At 50.3% G+C, this 15083-nt stretch overlaps 1 protein-coding gene across 3 annotated transcripts in view; it reads left to right on the top strand.

Moving 5' to 3' along the window:
• The window catches only part of Pald1 (phosphatase domain containing, paladin 1), a 65084-nt gene that overhangs the window by 19658 nt on the left and 30343 nt on the right, over positions 1–15083 (top strand). The window contains exons 2-6 of one of the 3 annotated variants that reach the window (XM_039098612.2): positions 8013–8229; positions 8826–9042; positions 11875–11977; positions 14035–14214; positions 14765–14929. In XM_039098612.2, the coding sequence (XP_038954540.1) occupies positions 8855–9042; positions 11875–11977; positions 14035–14214; positions 14765–14929 (636 nt within the window). In that variant the 5' untranslated portion in view covers positions 8013–8229; positions 8826–8854. Of the gene's footprint in view, positions 1–8012; positions 8230–8825; positions 9043–11874; positions 11978–14034; positions 14215–14764; positions 14930–15083 lie in introns of those variants that run through there. The other 2 variants (XM_039098611.2, NM_001034128.2) reach the window with 2 other exon arrangements.

Raw genomic sequence — 15083 nt, 5'->3', positions numbered from 1 at the left:
ATACTTTAATCCCAGCACTGGTGAGGCAGAGGCAGGTGGAGTTCTGAGACATCCTGCAGGACAGCCAGTGCTACACAGACAAACCTCCAAAAAAAAAAAAAAAAAAAAAAGAAAAGAAAAGAAAGAAAGAAAAGAAAAGAAAGGGGAAAAAATTTCCAGGCCGGCCAGGGCTACATAATGGGGCCCTATCTGAATTCAGTCAATCAATATTTAAAAGATAAATAAAAGCAAGTCAAGGCTGAGAAAGAAACTATGGTGCTTCTCCAGTTCTGGGGAAACTCAGTTGAGTGTGGTGTGGTTTTGCCTAGAATCTTGGACATGTATGTGTGTGTGTGTGTGTGTGTGTGTGTGTGTGTGTGTGTGTGTGTTATTACTATTATTTTTATTTATTTTTTTATTTTTGGAGATAGTCGTATGTAGCCCAAGCTGGCTTTGAACTTGGTATGTAGTGAGGATCACCCGGAACTCCTGATGTTCCTCTTAAATGCTGGGATTCCAGATGTGCACCACCACATTACTCTGTGTGGTGCTGAAGATAGAACCCAGGACCCTGGTGTGCCAAGTGGACGCTGCTCACTGGCTCAGTGCTAGAGAAGGGATTGAGGTTAGAGGCTGTGGGGTTGGGGTCCCCGCAGGGTTGGGGTCCCTTCAGGGTTGCTGGAATCGCAAGTAGAGCTTGAGCACTTGTGCAAGTTGCTGCTGGCCTTCTGAGGCCCAGGTAGCCCTCAGGAAAGCATGCAGATGGTACCCTCATGGGTCCCCAAGAGTGTCTGGGTTTCTACTGACCATGAAGAATTTAGACTGTCTTCGTCCTGCTTGCTGAGGTCTCCAACATGTTTGTTCAGGACTCGTGGGGGCTGCAGAGGACAGAAGCCAAGAGAGCAGCTGCCTCTCTGGAGTAGCCGCTGACTCTTCTGGGAAACTGTCCTGCCTACTTGGCTCTCTCTGGAGCAGACCAGCTTGCCTTGGGGCCTCTCTCTCCCTGATGACCACTTCTCGCCTGCTGGGGACTCTCATGACTTACAAGGACTCCTGGAGGGACAGAGAGGCACTTACTCTCTGGGCTCCTCTGCCTTTGGGAGCATTCAGAGGCCCGGTGGGGAAAGTGATACCTGGTTCAGAACTGGCCAGAGCCTGCAGCTGGAGGCAGAGATGATCTAATGGTAGGTTCTTGTCTGTCTTCTCAGTTGCTTGCAAGACCCTGGTGTGAGATGGGGTCGTGTGTTCTGTGACTCCCTCCACTTCATACCCTGAGAACAGACGCCGTGTACAGTGCAGCCTGTCCACCAGGAGGGAAGGTTGACATTGTCCTTACAAGAGAGAAGAAAGTTCATTCCTGTGACCATCTGGTTTGCGGTCACTGAGGGTCCAGCCTAAAAATAACAGGGTGCATTAGTCAGGATTAGATTCGTCTGCAAGTCATCGGAAAAGACAAATAACAGGAGTTTACACAAGATGGAAGTTTATTTCTCTGCCCCATCCGAGCTCTGGGCTTTGTAGATCGGCCTGCCGTGCTGGCGCTATCCCACGGTTTCCCTCAGGAACTTGGATGGCCTCGGTTCCTAGGTTGCGGCTTCACCCACTGTGGCTGCAAAATATCTGCTCTCATATGCGTGTCACAGGCCACGGAATGGGAGAACGGAGGAAAAGCTCTCCTATGGAGGATTCTGGATGTCAGCATACGGAGCTGCTGCCATCCTGTTAGCTAGAATTTAGTCACACGGCCCGAGTGTGTCCAGTAAAGATCTTGGTCCTGGCTAGTGCGTTGTGCTGTGGTGGTCATCCCTGCCCTTTCTGGGGGGAGTAAGTCATTCTGGCATTTTAAGATAATTTAAACATATTGTGTATTTATCAGAGAGGAGGTGGGGAGGAACCAGGGCACACAGAGAGCATACCTGTGGCACTGAAAGGACAACTATGAGTAGGTTCTCTTCTGTGTGGATCCTGGGGCTCAAACCCTGGTCCTCAGGCTGGGCGGCAGGCACTTTATCCATCGAGCCATCTCATTGGCCCCCACTATGGACAGTTTGACTGAACTGAAGGGTGATTCTAGGCCAAGAACCTGGGTGGGAGGGAGCCTTAGGGTCTCCTAGGGATATTTCCCAAGTCGGTCAGTCTTGCTTTTGAGGACTAGCGAGCCACATGCTCTCATGTCCCAGACCAAGAAGGAATGGCCCTCTCTCGCTGACCATGAACTTACAAGGGGTTCTTTTGTTTTGTTTTTTTTTTTTTTTTAGATTTATTTATTTTGTTTTATATATTTTGCATGCACCCCCACCCCCACCCCGCAGAGGTTGGAAGAGGCTGTTAACTCCTTTGAAACTGGAGTTGCAGATGGTCGTGTACCACCATGTGGGTGCTGGGAACTGAACCTGGGTCCTCTGTAAGAACAGCCAGTGCTCTTAACTACTGGTCAGGCTCTCTCTAGCCCCTGACCAAGAACGTTTGATTCCTTCAGCCTCCCCCTACCCCAGGCTTTGGTATCTCAGGTGTGACCCACCGTACTGGGTTTGGAATCCAGAGCTCTCAGAGGCTCTAGGCTCGACCTCAAGATCCATAAAAACACAAAAGGAAAAGACAATTAGGAAGTCGTAAAGGGGCCTCTCTCCTTCCCAACCTTCCTGATGTTTCATTTAGTTTCCTATGGATACCATCTTGGATTTAAAGAAGAAGGGGTGGGGGAAGGGAATTCAAGGGACACATTGGCCAACTCAGGTGCAGGACGGACAGGACCCTCCCTTGGCTAAGCTGAGTCACTTGGGGAGTCCCTCTGCCTGCTCCATTGTTGCTCCGGAAAGTACCTCCTGGGCTCCCATGCTGGATGCTGGAATGACCACTGTACTGTATAGCAGTGGCCTTCCGCAGGGGGATGGTCGCAGAGGGACACAGAGCTGCTAGAACTGGTGTAGTAGGGGAGACGCCATGACCTGTGACCAGACTTGAAATTCGTACTGTAACTAAACTTAAAAAAAAGTTGGGCAGGAGAGATGGCTCAGTGGTTAAGAGCCCTGACTGCTCTTCCAGAGGTCCTGAGTTCAATTCCCAGCAACCACATGGTGGCTCACAACCATCTGTAATGGGATCTGATGCCCTCCTCTGGTGTGTCTGAAGACAGCTACGGTGCACTTATATACAAGAAATAAATAAATAATTCTTTCAGAAAGGAAGTCATTCCCGAAGGGACCACGTTAGGCGTGGGACATTTAGCAGCAGTGAACAAGTATAAAGGAAAACCTGGGCTCCGCCTTCACAGTTGGTGCTGAAGCAAGACTCCAGGCTTCGTGTCTGCTCGTTGCTGAAGGCCAGCCTTGGCCAGGACAGTGCCCGCCTGGCAGGGTGGGCAGCGATGGGGAGACTTTGCCCCGCCGACTATGAGCTCATTCCCTTTGGGGTCAGTGTGGCCTTCTGCTCCTTCGAGGCAAGTAGCTGGTCCAGACTTGGGAAGGCTGCGTGGTGGCCCCTGCGGGTAACAGTGAGTGCAATCAGGGAAGCTTCCTGCAGGAGTTGGGCATCCGTTGGGCGTCTGTGTGTGTGTGTGTGTGTGTGTGTGTGTGTGTGTGTGTGTGTGTGTGTGTGTGTGTGTGTGTGTGTTGGAGCACTTCCTTCCACCTAGGGGAGTCCCTCTTTGCCTGCTCCATTGTTGCTGACCTGGCTCGTTGGACGCTGGCTGCAGGTGCTGGGTGAACGGCGCTCACTGCTTTCGAAAGTTCAGTCTCCTTTGCTAGTGTCTGCTGCCCAGCTACTGTTTTGGACAAGTCAGGGCGGCTCTGTCCTCCAAGGTGCCATGGAGGCCCCGTGCAGCCCCGGCCCCTACACCCATCCGACTTTCTCTAAGATCCTGTTCTTGCCTTTACTAGATGGCCACGTGCTGCTGTGAGGTGACAAGAGTTGGCCTTTGCTTATTTTTTTCCCCGGAGCTGGGGACCGAACCCAGGGCCTTGCGCTTGCTAGGCAAATGCTCTACCACTGAGCTAAATCCCCAACCCCAAGAGTTGGCCTTTGGAACCTGGCTTATTTCCCTTCCTATGATGTTTGTGACTGTGGTATGGGCATGTGCCCTCTGCCATGCTGCTGTTGCTGAGTGTGTCCCATGACGTAGATCCGTCGTGTTCGTTAGAAAGGTTGGTCTCAGACACTGGCCCTGAGCCCTGAGGCTCCTGAAGCTGTATAGGAGCCACGCCCCAGACTTGTTCTCTGGTAGAGCCTTTTAAGTGGAAGTGCTGAGTCATGTGACAGTCACGCACTTACCTTGGTGCAAAGCTTCAGGGCTTCTGGGCTTGGGGTACCTTATGATTATCGCCCCAGGACTTGATGTAGGGGGAGGGGATTGAGGTTACCATGGGTTTGCCTGGACCAGCCACAATACAATAAGTAGATATCAAATTAGATACCAATAAATAGATATTACAGAACAATAAATAGATATCAAACAAACAAAAAATACAGAACTGTTTTTGTTTTTGTTTTTTGACGTAAGCACACAGGGCTTCACTTGACCAGCTGTGAGAGCCTGGTAATCCCAGTCTTTAAAAATTTGTCACTAAAGACATAGTCATCTCAGTGTTGGATGTATACGAGTCCTCATGTGTTACTCATCTTTTTTTTTTTTTTTCTTCTTCTTCTTTTTTCTTTTTTTCGGAGCTGGGGACCGAACCCAGGGCCTTGTGCTTCCTAGGCAAGCGCTCTACCACTGAGCTAAATCCCCAACCCTCCCCCCCCTTTTTTTAAAGATTTATTTTATGAATATGAGAACACTTTATGTCTTCAGACACACCAGAAGGGGGCATCGGATTCCATTACAGATGGTTGTGAGCCACCATGTGGTTGCTGGGACTTGAACTCAGGACCTCTGGAAGAGCAGTTTTATCTGCCTAGCCATCCCTCCAGCCCTCTTCTGGCCCATCATGTGTGCAAACCTCATGACGCATTCCTAGCTGTCTGGAGATCCATGAATTGAATTGGTGTGTCCCTCCACCATTCTGGAAGCTTTTACAGTTCTGATGGCCCAGAAACAATGGCACCAACCCACCATTGGATGAGTCTGTAGACCAGAATGAACCTTTCTTTCCCTTCTCCAGTTGAGTACCCCTTGGGTGTTTTGTTATCCTGTCTTGTTTTGTGTTGTTTTGAGGCAGCATTTCTCTGTGCAGCCCTGGCTGTCCTGGAACTCCGTGTAGACCAGGCTGGCCTTGAACTCACAGAGATCCCCCTGCCTCTGCCTCGAGTGCTGGGACTGGCGAGCACCACCTCTCCAAGTTGTATTTTGTTATCCTAACACACAGTAGGTTGTTTACATATCTAGGCTAATGGACTACCTAAACAGCTAGCTAGCTGTGTTTCATGTCCATGCTCTGGTCCACCTCCATTACGTCCTGTTAGAGCCTCTGGAGCCTGCTCACTGCCCTGCTGCTGTGCTGACCACTACTGTCCACAATGGCATAATTACCAGTACCACCAACCTTAGGAACCTGTAGACCCTCTTGTGTAATAGAAACCCCAAGCAAGAAGCTGTCATGGGAGGAACGACCACTCTCAAGCTACAGGGCACACTGTGGCCAGGTGGAGAGGGGGTTTTGGATGAGGGCTACTCATGAGGGCCCTGGGCTTGCTCCCTTGTCTGCATGTTTTTTTTCGAGGCCCATTCTGTTTTCAAAGGATGCCGCCCACCCCAGGTGCTTGTTCTGCCAGCTGTGCACATCTGTATTGTTTGCTGGGTACCAGTCATGGTCTACGGGGAAGGCAGAGTAGAGGCAAAGGTTGGGTGGAGTGGAGCTGGCTGTGGGAATGGGTCTGGGCTTGGCCTGTGGCAGCTGTGGCCGGCAGTGGACGCATGCCTCTTGTCCCTTTCTTGGAGCTGTTGTTATTCACATTCCTTTGGCCCAGACTTCTGGGAGGAGGCCTGGGAAACCTTGGTGTGGAGCCTGGTAGCTGAAGAGGCTGCTGAAGGAGAGAGAGTGCTCTCTCTTTGGCCCCTCAGCTGAGGAGGCCCATTTTGTGAGCTACCTGCTTTTCTATCTGGGAATGTAAAAGATTCATTCTTTGTACCTCTGAGGGGTGGGAGATCGAGTGGCGAATCAAGAGCCAGGAAGATGCGCTCTTTTACATAGGTGTGGGCAGTTCACCAGGGCTGCCCTGAGGCTCCTAGGGTTTTCCAGGATGGCAAGGCTAAAGAAAAGGGGACCTCTTTCTGGTGGGGTAGGAACCATCAGTGGTTGGAGAAGGTTCTAGAAGGGCAGAGGAGATGGTCAGTTTTTCTCTGAGTGTCCAGTCCAGGAGACAGCTCTGAGGGTGGGTCCTCTGTATTTAGTGTTGGAAGGCATGGGAGAGTCAACTTGAGCGCTGTGAGCTCCAAGTCAGGTCTGGGGACTGCAGACCGACTTGGCCTCTCTTTTTGCTGACCTCATGACCCCACGGCACACATCTCTGGGTGCCACTGCAGTGAGGTGGTGTGGGTTGACAGATGGGAGTGCGTGGTCAGGAGCAGACAGGACCCATTATCCGTGATATACAGCAGGGAGAGTTGCCTTTTTTTTTTTTTTTTTTTTTGGTTCTTTTTTTCGGAGCTGGGGACCGAACCCAGGGCCTTGCTCTTCCTAGGCAAGCGCTCTACCACTGAGCTAAATCCCCAACCCCGAGTTGCTATGTTTTAGAAGGCTCCATAGTGGGCTATCTCCCAAGGGTAAAAGGGTGTGGGGCACCATCAGGATTTGACCTTCATAGTGCCATCTGTGCCGTGTGAGGCCTGTGGCCTCTTGAGTTCCTAGAAACTCCCATGATCCTCGCTGCCATGTCTGCTGCTCTCCATGTGGGACACCCAGCCTTGTTCTTAGCAGACGCCGAAGCTCTAGCAAGATTTCCATCTTCCAGCTCCTCTACTATATCCTGGATATATTCCTTTACTTGCTTTAAACAGGTTTTATCTTTAACCCCAGGCTGGCGAGATCTGTTTCCTTCAAATCCAGGGTGCCTAGTGTTCTTTGGGCAAGGAAGCTCTAACAGTCTCCGGAAGACTCATGACGCTGATCAGATGTCAGCATTGGTTTCTGGGGCAGCTGTTTTCTTTGAACGTTTCATCTGATGGGTGCATACTTAGTTTGAAGGTCTCTGGCCTCGCTGTTGGAAACTCATGGGTAGCGTGTTTTCCTGTGTGTCTGTTTTAGGGGAATGATACAGAGGAGATGACCAGGGCCTCGGTGCAAGGGACACACATGGGTCCTGCAGCCCATTCCCATCCAAGCCCTCTCTACCATGCTCTATGTCTGAGCTGCACCTCTGTCCTTCAGGCCTTCTTCCTTTTTTTTTTTTTTTTAAATATTTTTCAGAGCCTGTTCAGGTTTGTTATTTATTTTATTTTATTTTTTTTTTTGTTCTTTTTTTCGGAGCTGGGGACCGAACCCAGGGCCTTGCGCTTCCTAGGCAAGCGCTCTACCACTGAGCTAAATCCCCAACCCCTGTTATTTTTTTTAAATTTTTATTTAAATTTTTTTCCTATGTGGGTATTTTGCCTACATGCACCGGTCTGTGTACTACATGGGCATGTGGTACCTATAGAAGCCAGAAGAGGGCGTCAGGTCCCCTAGGACTGTAGTTAAACAGTTGTGAGCTGCCATTGAAAGAGCCCGAGTTGGGTCCAATCTGGGGCCAGTGGGAAATTCCCACCACAAACCTCCAAGCACGAGGACCCCTCCCTTCTCGAGATTTGGGCAGAGGGAGGACTCGGGAGCGAGAGGGGAGGAGTCAGGAGGGGAGGAGCCAGGAGGGGGAGGAGTCAGGGGAGAGAAAGGAAAGAAGTGAGGAGAGAGTTGTAGTGGGAGAAGGAGAAGCTGGAGATCTGGCAAATAAAAGGTGCAAGGGATGAGGGATTTGGGAGCTAGGAATAGGACAGTGTAGGATGGATCTGCCCAATCTAGACGCTAGATTGTTTTCATATTAATTGAGTTGCGTTTTCTTTGTACTGGCCGATTCGGGTTGGAGAGGAAACTGCAACAAACTGCAACACCCCTCCCTTCCAGGAAGAATAAAAGCTGGTTTCGTTCCTGGAACAGCTGCAAGCCAAACTGTCACACAAAGCTACCTGACTCCCAACTGAAAGTCCTGAATGGTACACTGAGTCTACACTGAGCGATCTGAAGGTTGTTTCGCTCCACCAAATGCGCACAGTACCCTGCCTGGTTACCATTGTGCAAATTCTGCCACAGTTGTTTGAATTCTGCCCCAGTTGTTTGCAAGGTATATAACTCCCTGTTAGAGTCTGCTCTGGGTCGTCTCCCCTTGAAGTGAGATGACCCCACAACGTTGGAATGATTAAACTCCTTGCTTTTGCATCAATCACTGCCTCTGTGAGTCTCATTCAGGGGACTTCAGGAAGAGGTTCAATTCAGACCTCACACTGTGTAGGTGCTAGAAATTGAACCTGGATCTTCTGGAAGATCAGCCAGTGCTCTTCACCTCTGAGCCTTCTCTCTAGGCCTTAGTGGCAAGCACAGCCTGTTTTCCCCTGCACCATCTTGGGGGTCCTGGCTTGGCTTTACAGGCCTCTTGCCTCCCTCTGCTTGGCTCTAGTCCGCTTCCATGTCCTCCTTAAAGCACACAGGGAACAGAGATAGCCCCAGGAGGCCCTGGGAGAAGCCCCTCTAAGTAGCTAGATCTGGTCCTTGTGTTTCTGTGTAGAGAACTCTCTCATGGTGTCAGCAGGACAAGGCATAAAGACAGGTGCCCTGAGAGTCTCTGTGTGGGAATTGCTTCTTCCTGGGTTCAGTGACCAGAGTCCTCCCACTTGGCTTTTTTTATCTGTCTCTCTGAACTGTGTATCATCTCACCTGCAGGTCTGAGGAACTGAAGCCCCTGGCAGACTATGGGTACAACGGCAAGCACAGCACAGCAGACAGTCTCGGCTGGTACGTCCTTGGAGGGTCTGCAGGGCAGTGGCAGCAGCATGGACGGCCAGCATTCTCTCGGTGTGCAGTCCTTTCATGCCACAAGTTTACACAACAGCAAGGCCAAGTCCATCATCCCCAACAAGGTGGCCCCTGTTGTGATCACGTGAGTATCAGAGGACATGTGATCGTGTTCTCTTTGTGGGGGAACCTGCATGCGATTACTGTGTAGACTGCTTCCAGTTTTGGAGATTAATCCTCCACCCCCAGCCTCACCCAGAAAGTCTAAGCAGTATTTCTGGAATCACACAGTGTCTTAGTTCTTAGTTAGGGTTTCCATTGCTGTGGAGAGGCATCAGGGTCAAGGCAACTCTTATAAAGCACAACATTTAATTGGTGCTGGCTTACAGGTTCAGAGGTTCAGTACATTATCATCATGGCGGGAAGCATGGCAGCATCCAGGCTGACTTAGCGCTGGAAGAGCCAAGATTTCTTTATCTTGATCCAAAGGCAGCTAGGAGCAAACTGTCTCGTCTGCAGGCACCCAGGAGGAGAATCTCTTCTGCACTGGGTGGAGCTTGAGCATGTGACCTCAAAGCCTACTGACACAGTGACACACTTCCTCCACGCATCCTAATAGTGCCACTATCCATGGTTCAATCAAATTCAAAACACCACACACAGCAAGCAGATGGTAGGGCTGGGTGTCTTCTGAGTCTCTGGGCTCATATTGCTTACCCATGTGTGGTAGCTTTAGATGGCCTAGGACTTGGCCATGTAGATGGGGCTACCACAGAGATCCACCTGCTTCTGCCTCCCATGTGCTGGGATCAAAGGTGTGCGTCATGGTACTCCATAGTAGATTTTTTTTTCAGACTGGAGAGCTGGGAGCCCCTCTTCCGTGCTCCGGTTGGGGCCTTTAGGAAACAATCTTTAGGGAGAGAGAGGTTTGTTTTTGTTAGCATCGAGGAGGGCCAGAAGGATGGGCATCTATGTGTGGCTGAAGGAATGGGTGCTTCTGAGAGCTGGAGATGGGAGAATGGAGGGACCCTGGGCCTGCCTCCTGGGGAGCTGGAGCCTTGTTCTCATCTCTGGGCCTCTCGAGAACGCAGGAAGAAGAATATGCTTCAAGCAGGGCTATGAGTTTGGCAGAGACCTGGGAGATAGAAGCCTGAGGGTGGAGTGACCCATCAGGCTGCTAGCCCTGGGACTTGGCAGGCTAGCAGTAATTACCATAAATTACTGTGCTTGGGATAAAGGCAGAAGAGCAATGTCTTGCAGAACTGACTTGACAGACATTGAAAGTCAGTCTGGGTTGCTGGGTCACCACACACTTTTAATCCCAGCACTTAGGAGGAAGTAAGTTTGAGGCCAGCTGGTTAAAAATAGTTAATTCTTGTCTGGCCAGGAATGCATAGTGAGAATGAGAGAGGGGGTGGGGAGGGAGAGAGACAGGGGGAGGGTGTGAGAATGAGAGAGAATGGAAGTTAGCAGTTTGGGCATCAAAGGCAACGTTGGGAAAAGTAGGTCTGGGGCCTGGCTTTGCCTCCTTGCTCTCTCTCTGGGTCTTAGTTTCCTCATAACCATAAGCAGAGATGGCAGGGGAAATGTGGAAGCAGGTAGTGTGACTCAGACAGTTGCTGGCCACCTGAAAATGTATGGCATGAATGGGCTGTGCTTACAGCCCTCCTTGTGTTCCTGAGTGTATGAGGTGGGAAGGACCTTACAGGGCATACAGTCAAGGCACTAGCTTACTGCATCCTGTAGGTCAAATCTGACCCACTACCTGGTGATGTAAATAAAGTTTTATTGGTTCACTGTTAGGCCCACCCACTTTTACACCACCTGTGGATACTGAGTGCTTCAGTGGCAGAATTGCTGGGTGGTAACAGAGTCTGCTTAGCCCCCCAACAAAGCAGGAAGTATTTGCTTTCAAGTCCCTTGAAGGAAAGGTTTGCAAAATGGGTTTCAGGGACAGGAGCCAGGCCCCTTGTTTGCACAGCCTTCTTCCACCCCACCCATTTAGCCTACTATTTTCTTATTGGCAGTTGTTTTGTAGGGTGTCTGAGCTGTGGCAGGTGGGTCTCGTGCATTGGTACAGTGACAGTGTGGCTTTGTGTCTGAGTACATAGCATCCTACTTCAATGATTGTACCTCACCTGGCTTACTGTCGACAGAAACCACCATGGGCTTGTTTAAGCAGCTGGTGTGTGATCAGGACTGTTGTAGTAATAGTAAGGTCTGAGGAATCGGAACACCTGTAAATAGTCAGAGTAGGGGCATACCCTTCACATCTTGTGGGATGAACCAAACTGGACTCTGGAGTTGGAAGTGTGAGGACTGTTCCAGTCACAGCCTGAGAGGTGGGCCATCCACTGGCAATTCTCAATCAGGCTTTGGGCACACAGTCAAGGCACTAGCTTACTGCATCCTGTAGGTCAAATCTGGCCCACTACCTGGTGATGTAAATAAACCATATCAAAGTATTGCCCATACAGAATGCTTGAATCAAGACAGATATTCACCTCTCATTTGGGTGTCCAGGCTGGTGTGGTAGCCCGTGACCCTCCAGGCTTGCCCAGTGTCTTGCCTCAATTCCATCAACATATGCCTCTGTCTTTTGGGATGGCTATTCTACCTCTTCCAGGGGTGGGGGAAGGCAAAAGGCAGACTAGAAGACTTTCCTTTTAAAAGTGGCCCAGAATTTGCCCCTCTTCACTCCCTTTCATATCATTGGCTAGATAGAGCTTAATAACAGGATAACTGCTAGCTGCAAGGGAGTCTGGGAAATGTGCTAGCTGCAAGGGAGGCTGGGAAATGTTCTAGCAGCGAGGGAGACAGGGAAATGTAGTTTGCAGTGGGGTAGCCCAGGTCTCAGTTTCAGCTCTGGTGTTCTAGTTATGAGGATGAAGTAGCAGCTACACGGGTCAGGCTGTGGGTTCTGGTGACAGTGTAAGGGACCAACAGAGGTTGTCTGACTCTAGTTTTCACTATGCAGGTACAACTGCAAGGAAGAGTTCCAGATCCATGATGAGCTGCTCAAGGCCCATTACAGGATGGGCCGGCTCTCAGATGCCACACCTGAGCACTACCTGGTGCAGGTGAGGGCAGTCCCCTTACCCCCGCCTTTTCTGCCTTTTCTCTACTTCCATCTTCTCCCACTCTATCTTTGTCTCTTGGCCCTTCTTTGGGACACAGGGAGTTTTTCATATGCTAGGCAAGTATTCTACACTGAGCCATGACCACAGTCCCTCACTGATGGATCCAGGCAAGCAAGTACTGCTGATCCATACCCCAGCCCCTCAGTTCTTCTTAACTACCCTTGGGTTTCAGAGAGTGTGAGGTGGAAAGGACCTTACAGATCATCCAGTCCAGACACCAGCTTACTGCACCCTGCAGGTCAGATCTGGCCCACCACTTGTTGATGTAAATAAAGTTTTATTGGTCTACTGTTAGGTGCATCCATTTAGAGACATCACTTGGTGATACCGAGTGCTTTGATGGCAGAACCACCAGGCTGTAACAGAGCAGAGCCTGCATGGCCCGCCCACAAAGCAGGACATGTTTGCTGTCAATCCCTTGCAGGAAAAGTTTGCAGATGTATGTGAGAATTGAGTTACACAGAAAAATGGGTTTCAGGGACGCAGAGGCTGGGCCACCATACTATGTATGTCAGCAGGAGCCAGACCCCACATATTCTAGGCTCCCCTCTCTCTTAGGGGTCCTGGCCCCAGATTCTTGCTCCTGTTCTCCATCCCTGCCCTGTCTAGTAGTCTCCATTTTCTTTAAGAGCAGTGGTTCTCAACCTTCCTAACGCTTCGATCCTTTATGTTGTGGTGACCCGCTCCACCAATCATGAAATTAAATTTGTTGCTACCTTTTAACCGTAGTTTTGCTGCGGTTATGAGCCGTAACATAAATTTATTTGGAGGTAGAGATTTGCCAAAGGGGTCGTGACAGGTTGAGAACCACCTGTCTAAAACAGACTCTAAAAGCGTCTAAACCCCCAAATTTTAGAGATTCAGACCTTATTTGGCTTCGCTTCTTTTTGTTTCTTTCCTTCCTTCTCCATGTCTCCTACAGGGTAAAAAGTTCACAGACCCGCTGTTCTTACATCTGTGTTGTTCACCACTGTGGCCTCATGAACAGTGGTGAGTGCCACGTAGGAATGAGAGGCTTGGGATGGCTGACTGACTGGCTGGTTGTGTGACAGTCGTTGTGGGGATTTCTGGCTTGTTTGCGAGTACAGGCCTCACTCCTTGTGTGTCAGGCAAGGGTCACAGGGGATTGATTGCCCAGGGTTATGGTTTGCCTAGGAATGAACTTTTGACCATCTTGTATTCTGGTCCTTCCACCCTCTATGGTCACCGTGTGTCGTCTCACCCAAGTCTGGAGTTATTGGAACTGGTGGGTGTTAAGGGACTTATAAATTCTAGTGATATATAGAGATAAATTCTGTATGGATAAAAGACACACAATCCAGGTGTTTTATTTACAAGGTGGAGGCCTAGGTCGGGCTGGTTTGGATCTGTTCTAACTTACATCCCAGCCATATGTCCTTGGCTGCTTGCTGTTTCTCTTGACCACTTGCTCATGGTCCATCTCCTCACATGGCGGCTTCCTCCTCTCTCCTCCTTTCTTCTCCTTCTCTACCTGTGTTCCCCAACCGAGTAACTGAAAACCCACCTACCTCTATCAATTGCCCAATCTTAGGCTTTTATTGACCAATTAACTTGGGGAGCAAGGTTTCCAAACAAAGGCTGGGTAAGGATCCACTCCATCTTGGAGCAACCAGATTTTGGGGTACATAATTTAGCATTTGATACAAGTAGCACCGGACCAACCCCCTACAGGTGGGGCTCCAGGAAGGAGCTGGCCTAATTATCTTCTAGCTCAATCTAGACATGACCTTCTTTCCAAGAGCCTAGCTTTGGCCACAGTTCCAATATCTGCTCTCTTTAAGGCTGGCTGGCCTGAAGCTTTCTCTGGTTCTCCTGAACCCAACACTGTTGCCTTCAAAGATGGCATCTTGGGGGGTGGGACTGTGCCTCCAGCCCTACCCTTATTCCTGCCTCCCCATTCCCTAGAGCCCAGGACTTAGTTCTGTCTGAGGAGAAACCCCTGAGTCCCTGATTGATTTGCTGTGGTTCTCTGTCAGGGTCGCTACTTTCTGGTGCGTGATGTCACCAAGAAGATGGACCTGCTGGGTACCTTGGAGAGCTGTGGGGCTCCTAACTTCCGACAGGTTCGGGGTGGGCTCCCTGTGTTTGGCATGGGACAGCCCAGCCTCTTGGGGTTCAGGAGGGTCCTGCAGAAACTCCAGAAGGATGCGATCAAGGTGAGCTTCGCCGGGAGTTTGGGCGTCCATGGGAAGATGTGACTTCAAGGGTCTGGGGTGGTTCCCCTTGGGTTGGGGAGGCAAGTCTGACCTGGGCTAGGCCTGGAACAGAACAGACCAGAAACTGGAGAGTGTGTATTGCATTGTCCTGTTGGGAGATGCCCAGGGTTAGAAGCCTGTGGTATACCCCACTCTCGAGAGCCTCAATGGGACGCAGAGGTGACAAGGGAGCTACTTCCCAACTCCAGAGACTGCCACATGATGGGCTAGCTCAGTCTTTAATTAGAGCTACTTTGGGCCTGTGGAAAGGACCAGAATGATTCTGCCTAAGTGATGTGTAGTCCACCAGAGAGAAAAAACAGGCCTTTGACAGATAATACTTGTTAATACGCGTGTTAATATAATACTTGTGAAAATAGTCACTGTGAGAGGAGAGTGGATAGATGCATCCTCTCCCTGGATGAGGGAGGAACTACCTGGGCAAAGACCTAGAGGTTGGACAGGGGACAGGTGTCTGTGTAGGACAGGGATAATGGCTTCTTTTTGCCAGGAGTGCATCATCTTCTGTGTACGGGAGGAGCCTGTGCTGTTCTTGCGCGCTGAGGAGGACTTTGTGTCCTACACACCTCGAGACAAGGAGAGCCTTCATGAGAACCTCAGGGACCCTGGGCCGGGGGTCAAGGCTGAGAATCTGGAGCTGGCCATCCGGAAAGAGGTGAGGGCCTGTGACTGAATGAGAGCACCTATCCCCTAGCTGGCCTCAGATATCTGAGCCAAGACTGCAGTCTGCAGCCCAATTCTCCAGACACGCCCCTAAAACCATTCTGGGTGTGGGAGCTACTCACCCTTCTCTGCCTCACACTCCCTAG

The sequence above is a fragment of the Rattus norvegicus genome, chromosome 20 (assembly GCF_036323735.1).
Source record: "Rattus norvegicus strain BN/NHsdMcwi chromosome 20, GRCr8, whole genome shotgun sequence".
Taxonomy (NCBI): domain Eukaryota; kingdom Metazoa; phylum Chordata; class Mammalia; order Rodentia; family Muridae; genus Rattus; species Rattus norvegicus.
The sequence above is the reverse complement of the archived record's forward strand: the minus strand, read 5'-3'. Positions and strand labels throughout refer to the sequence as shown.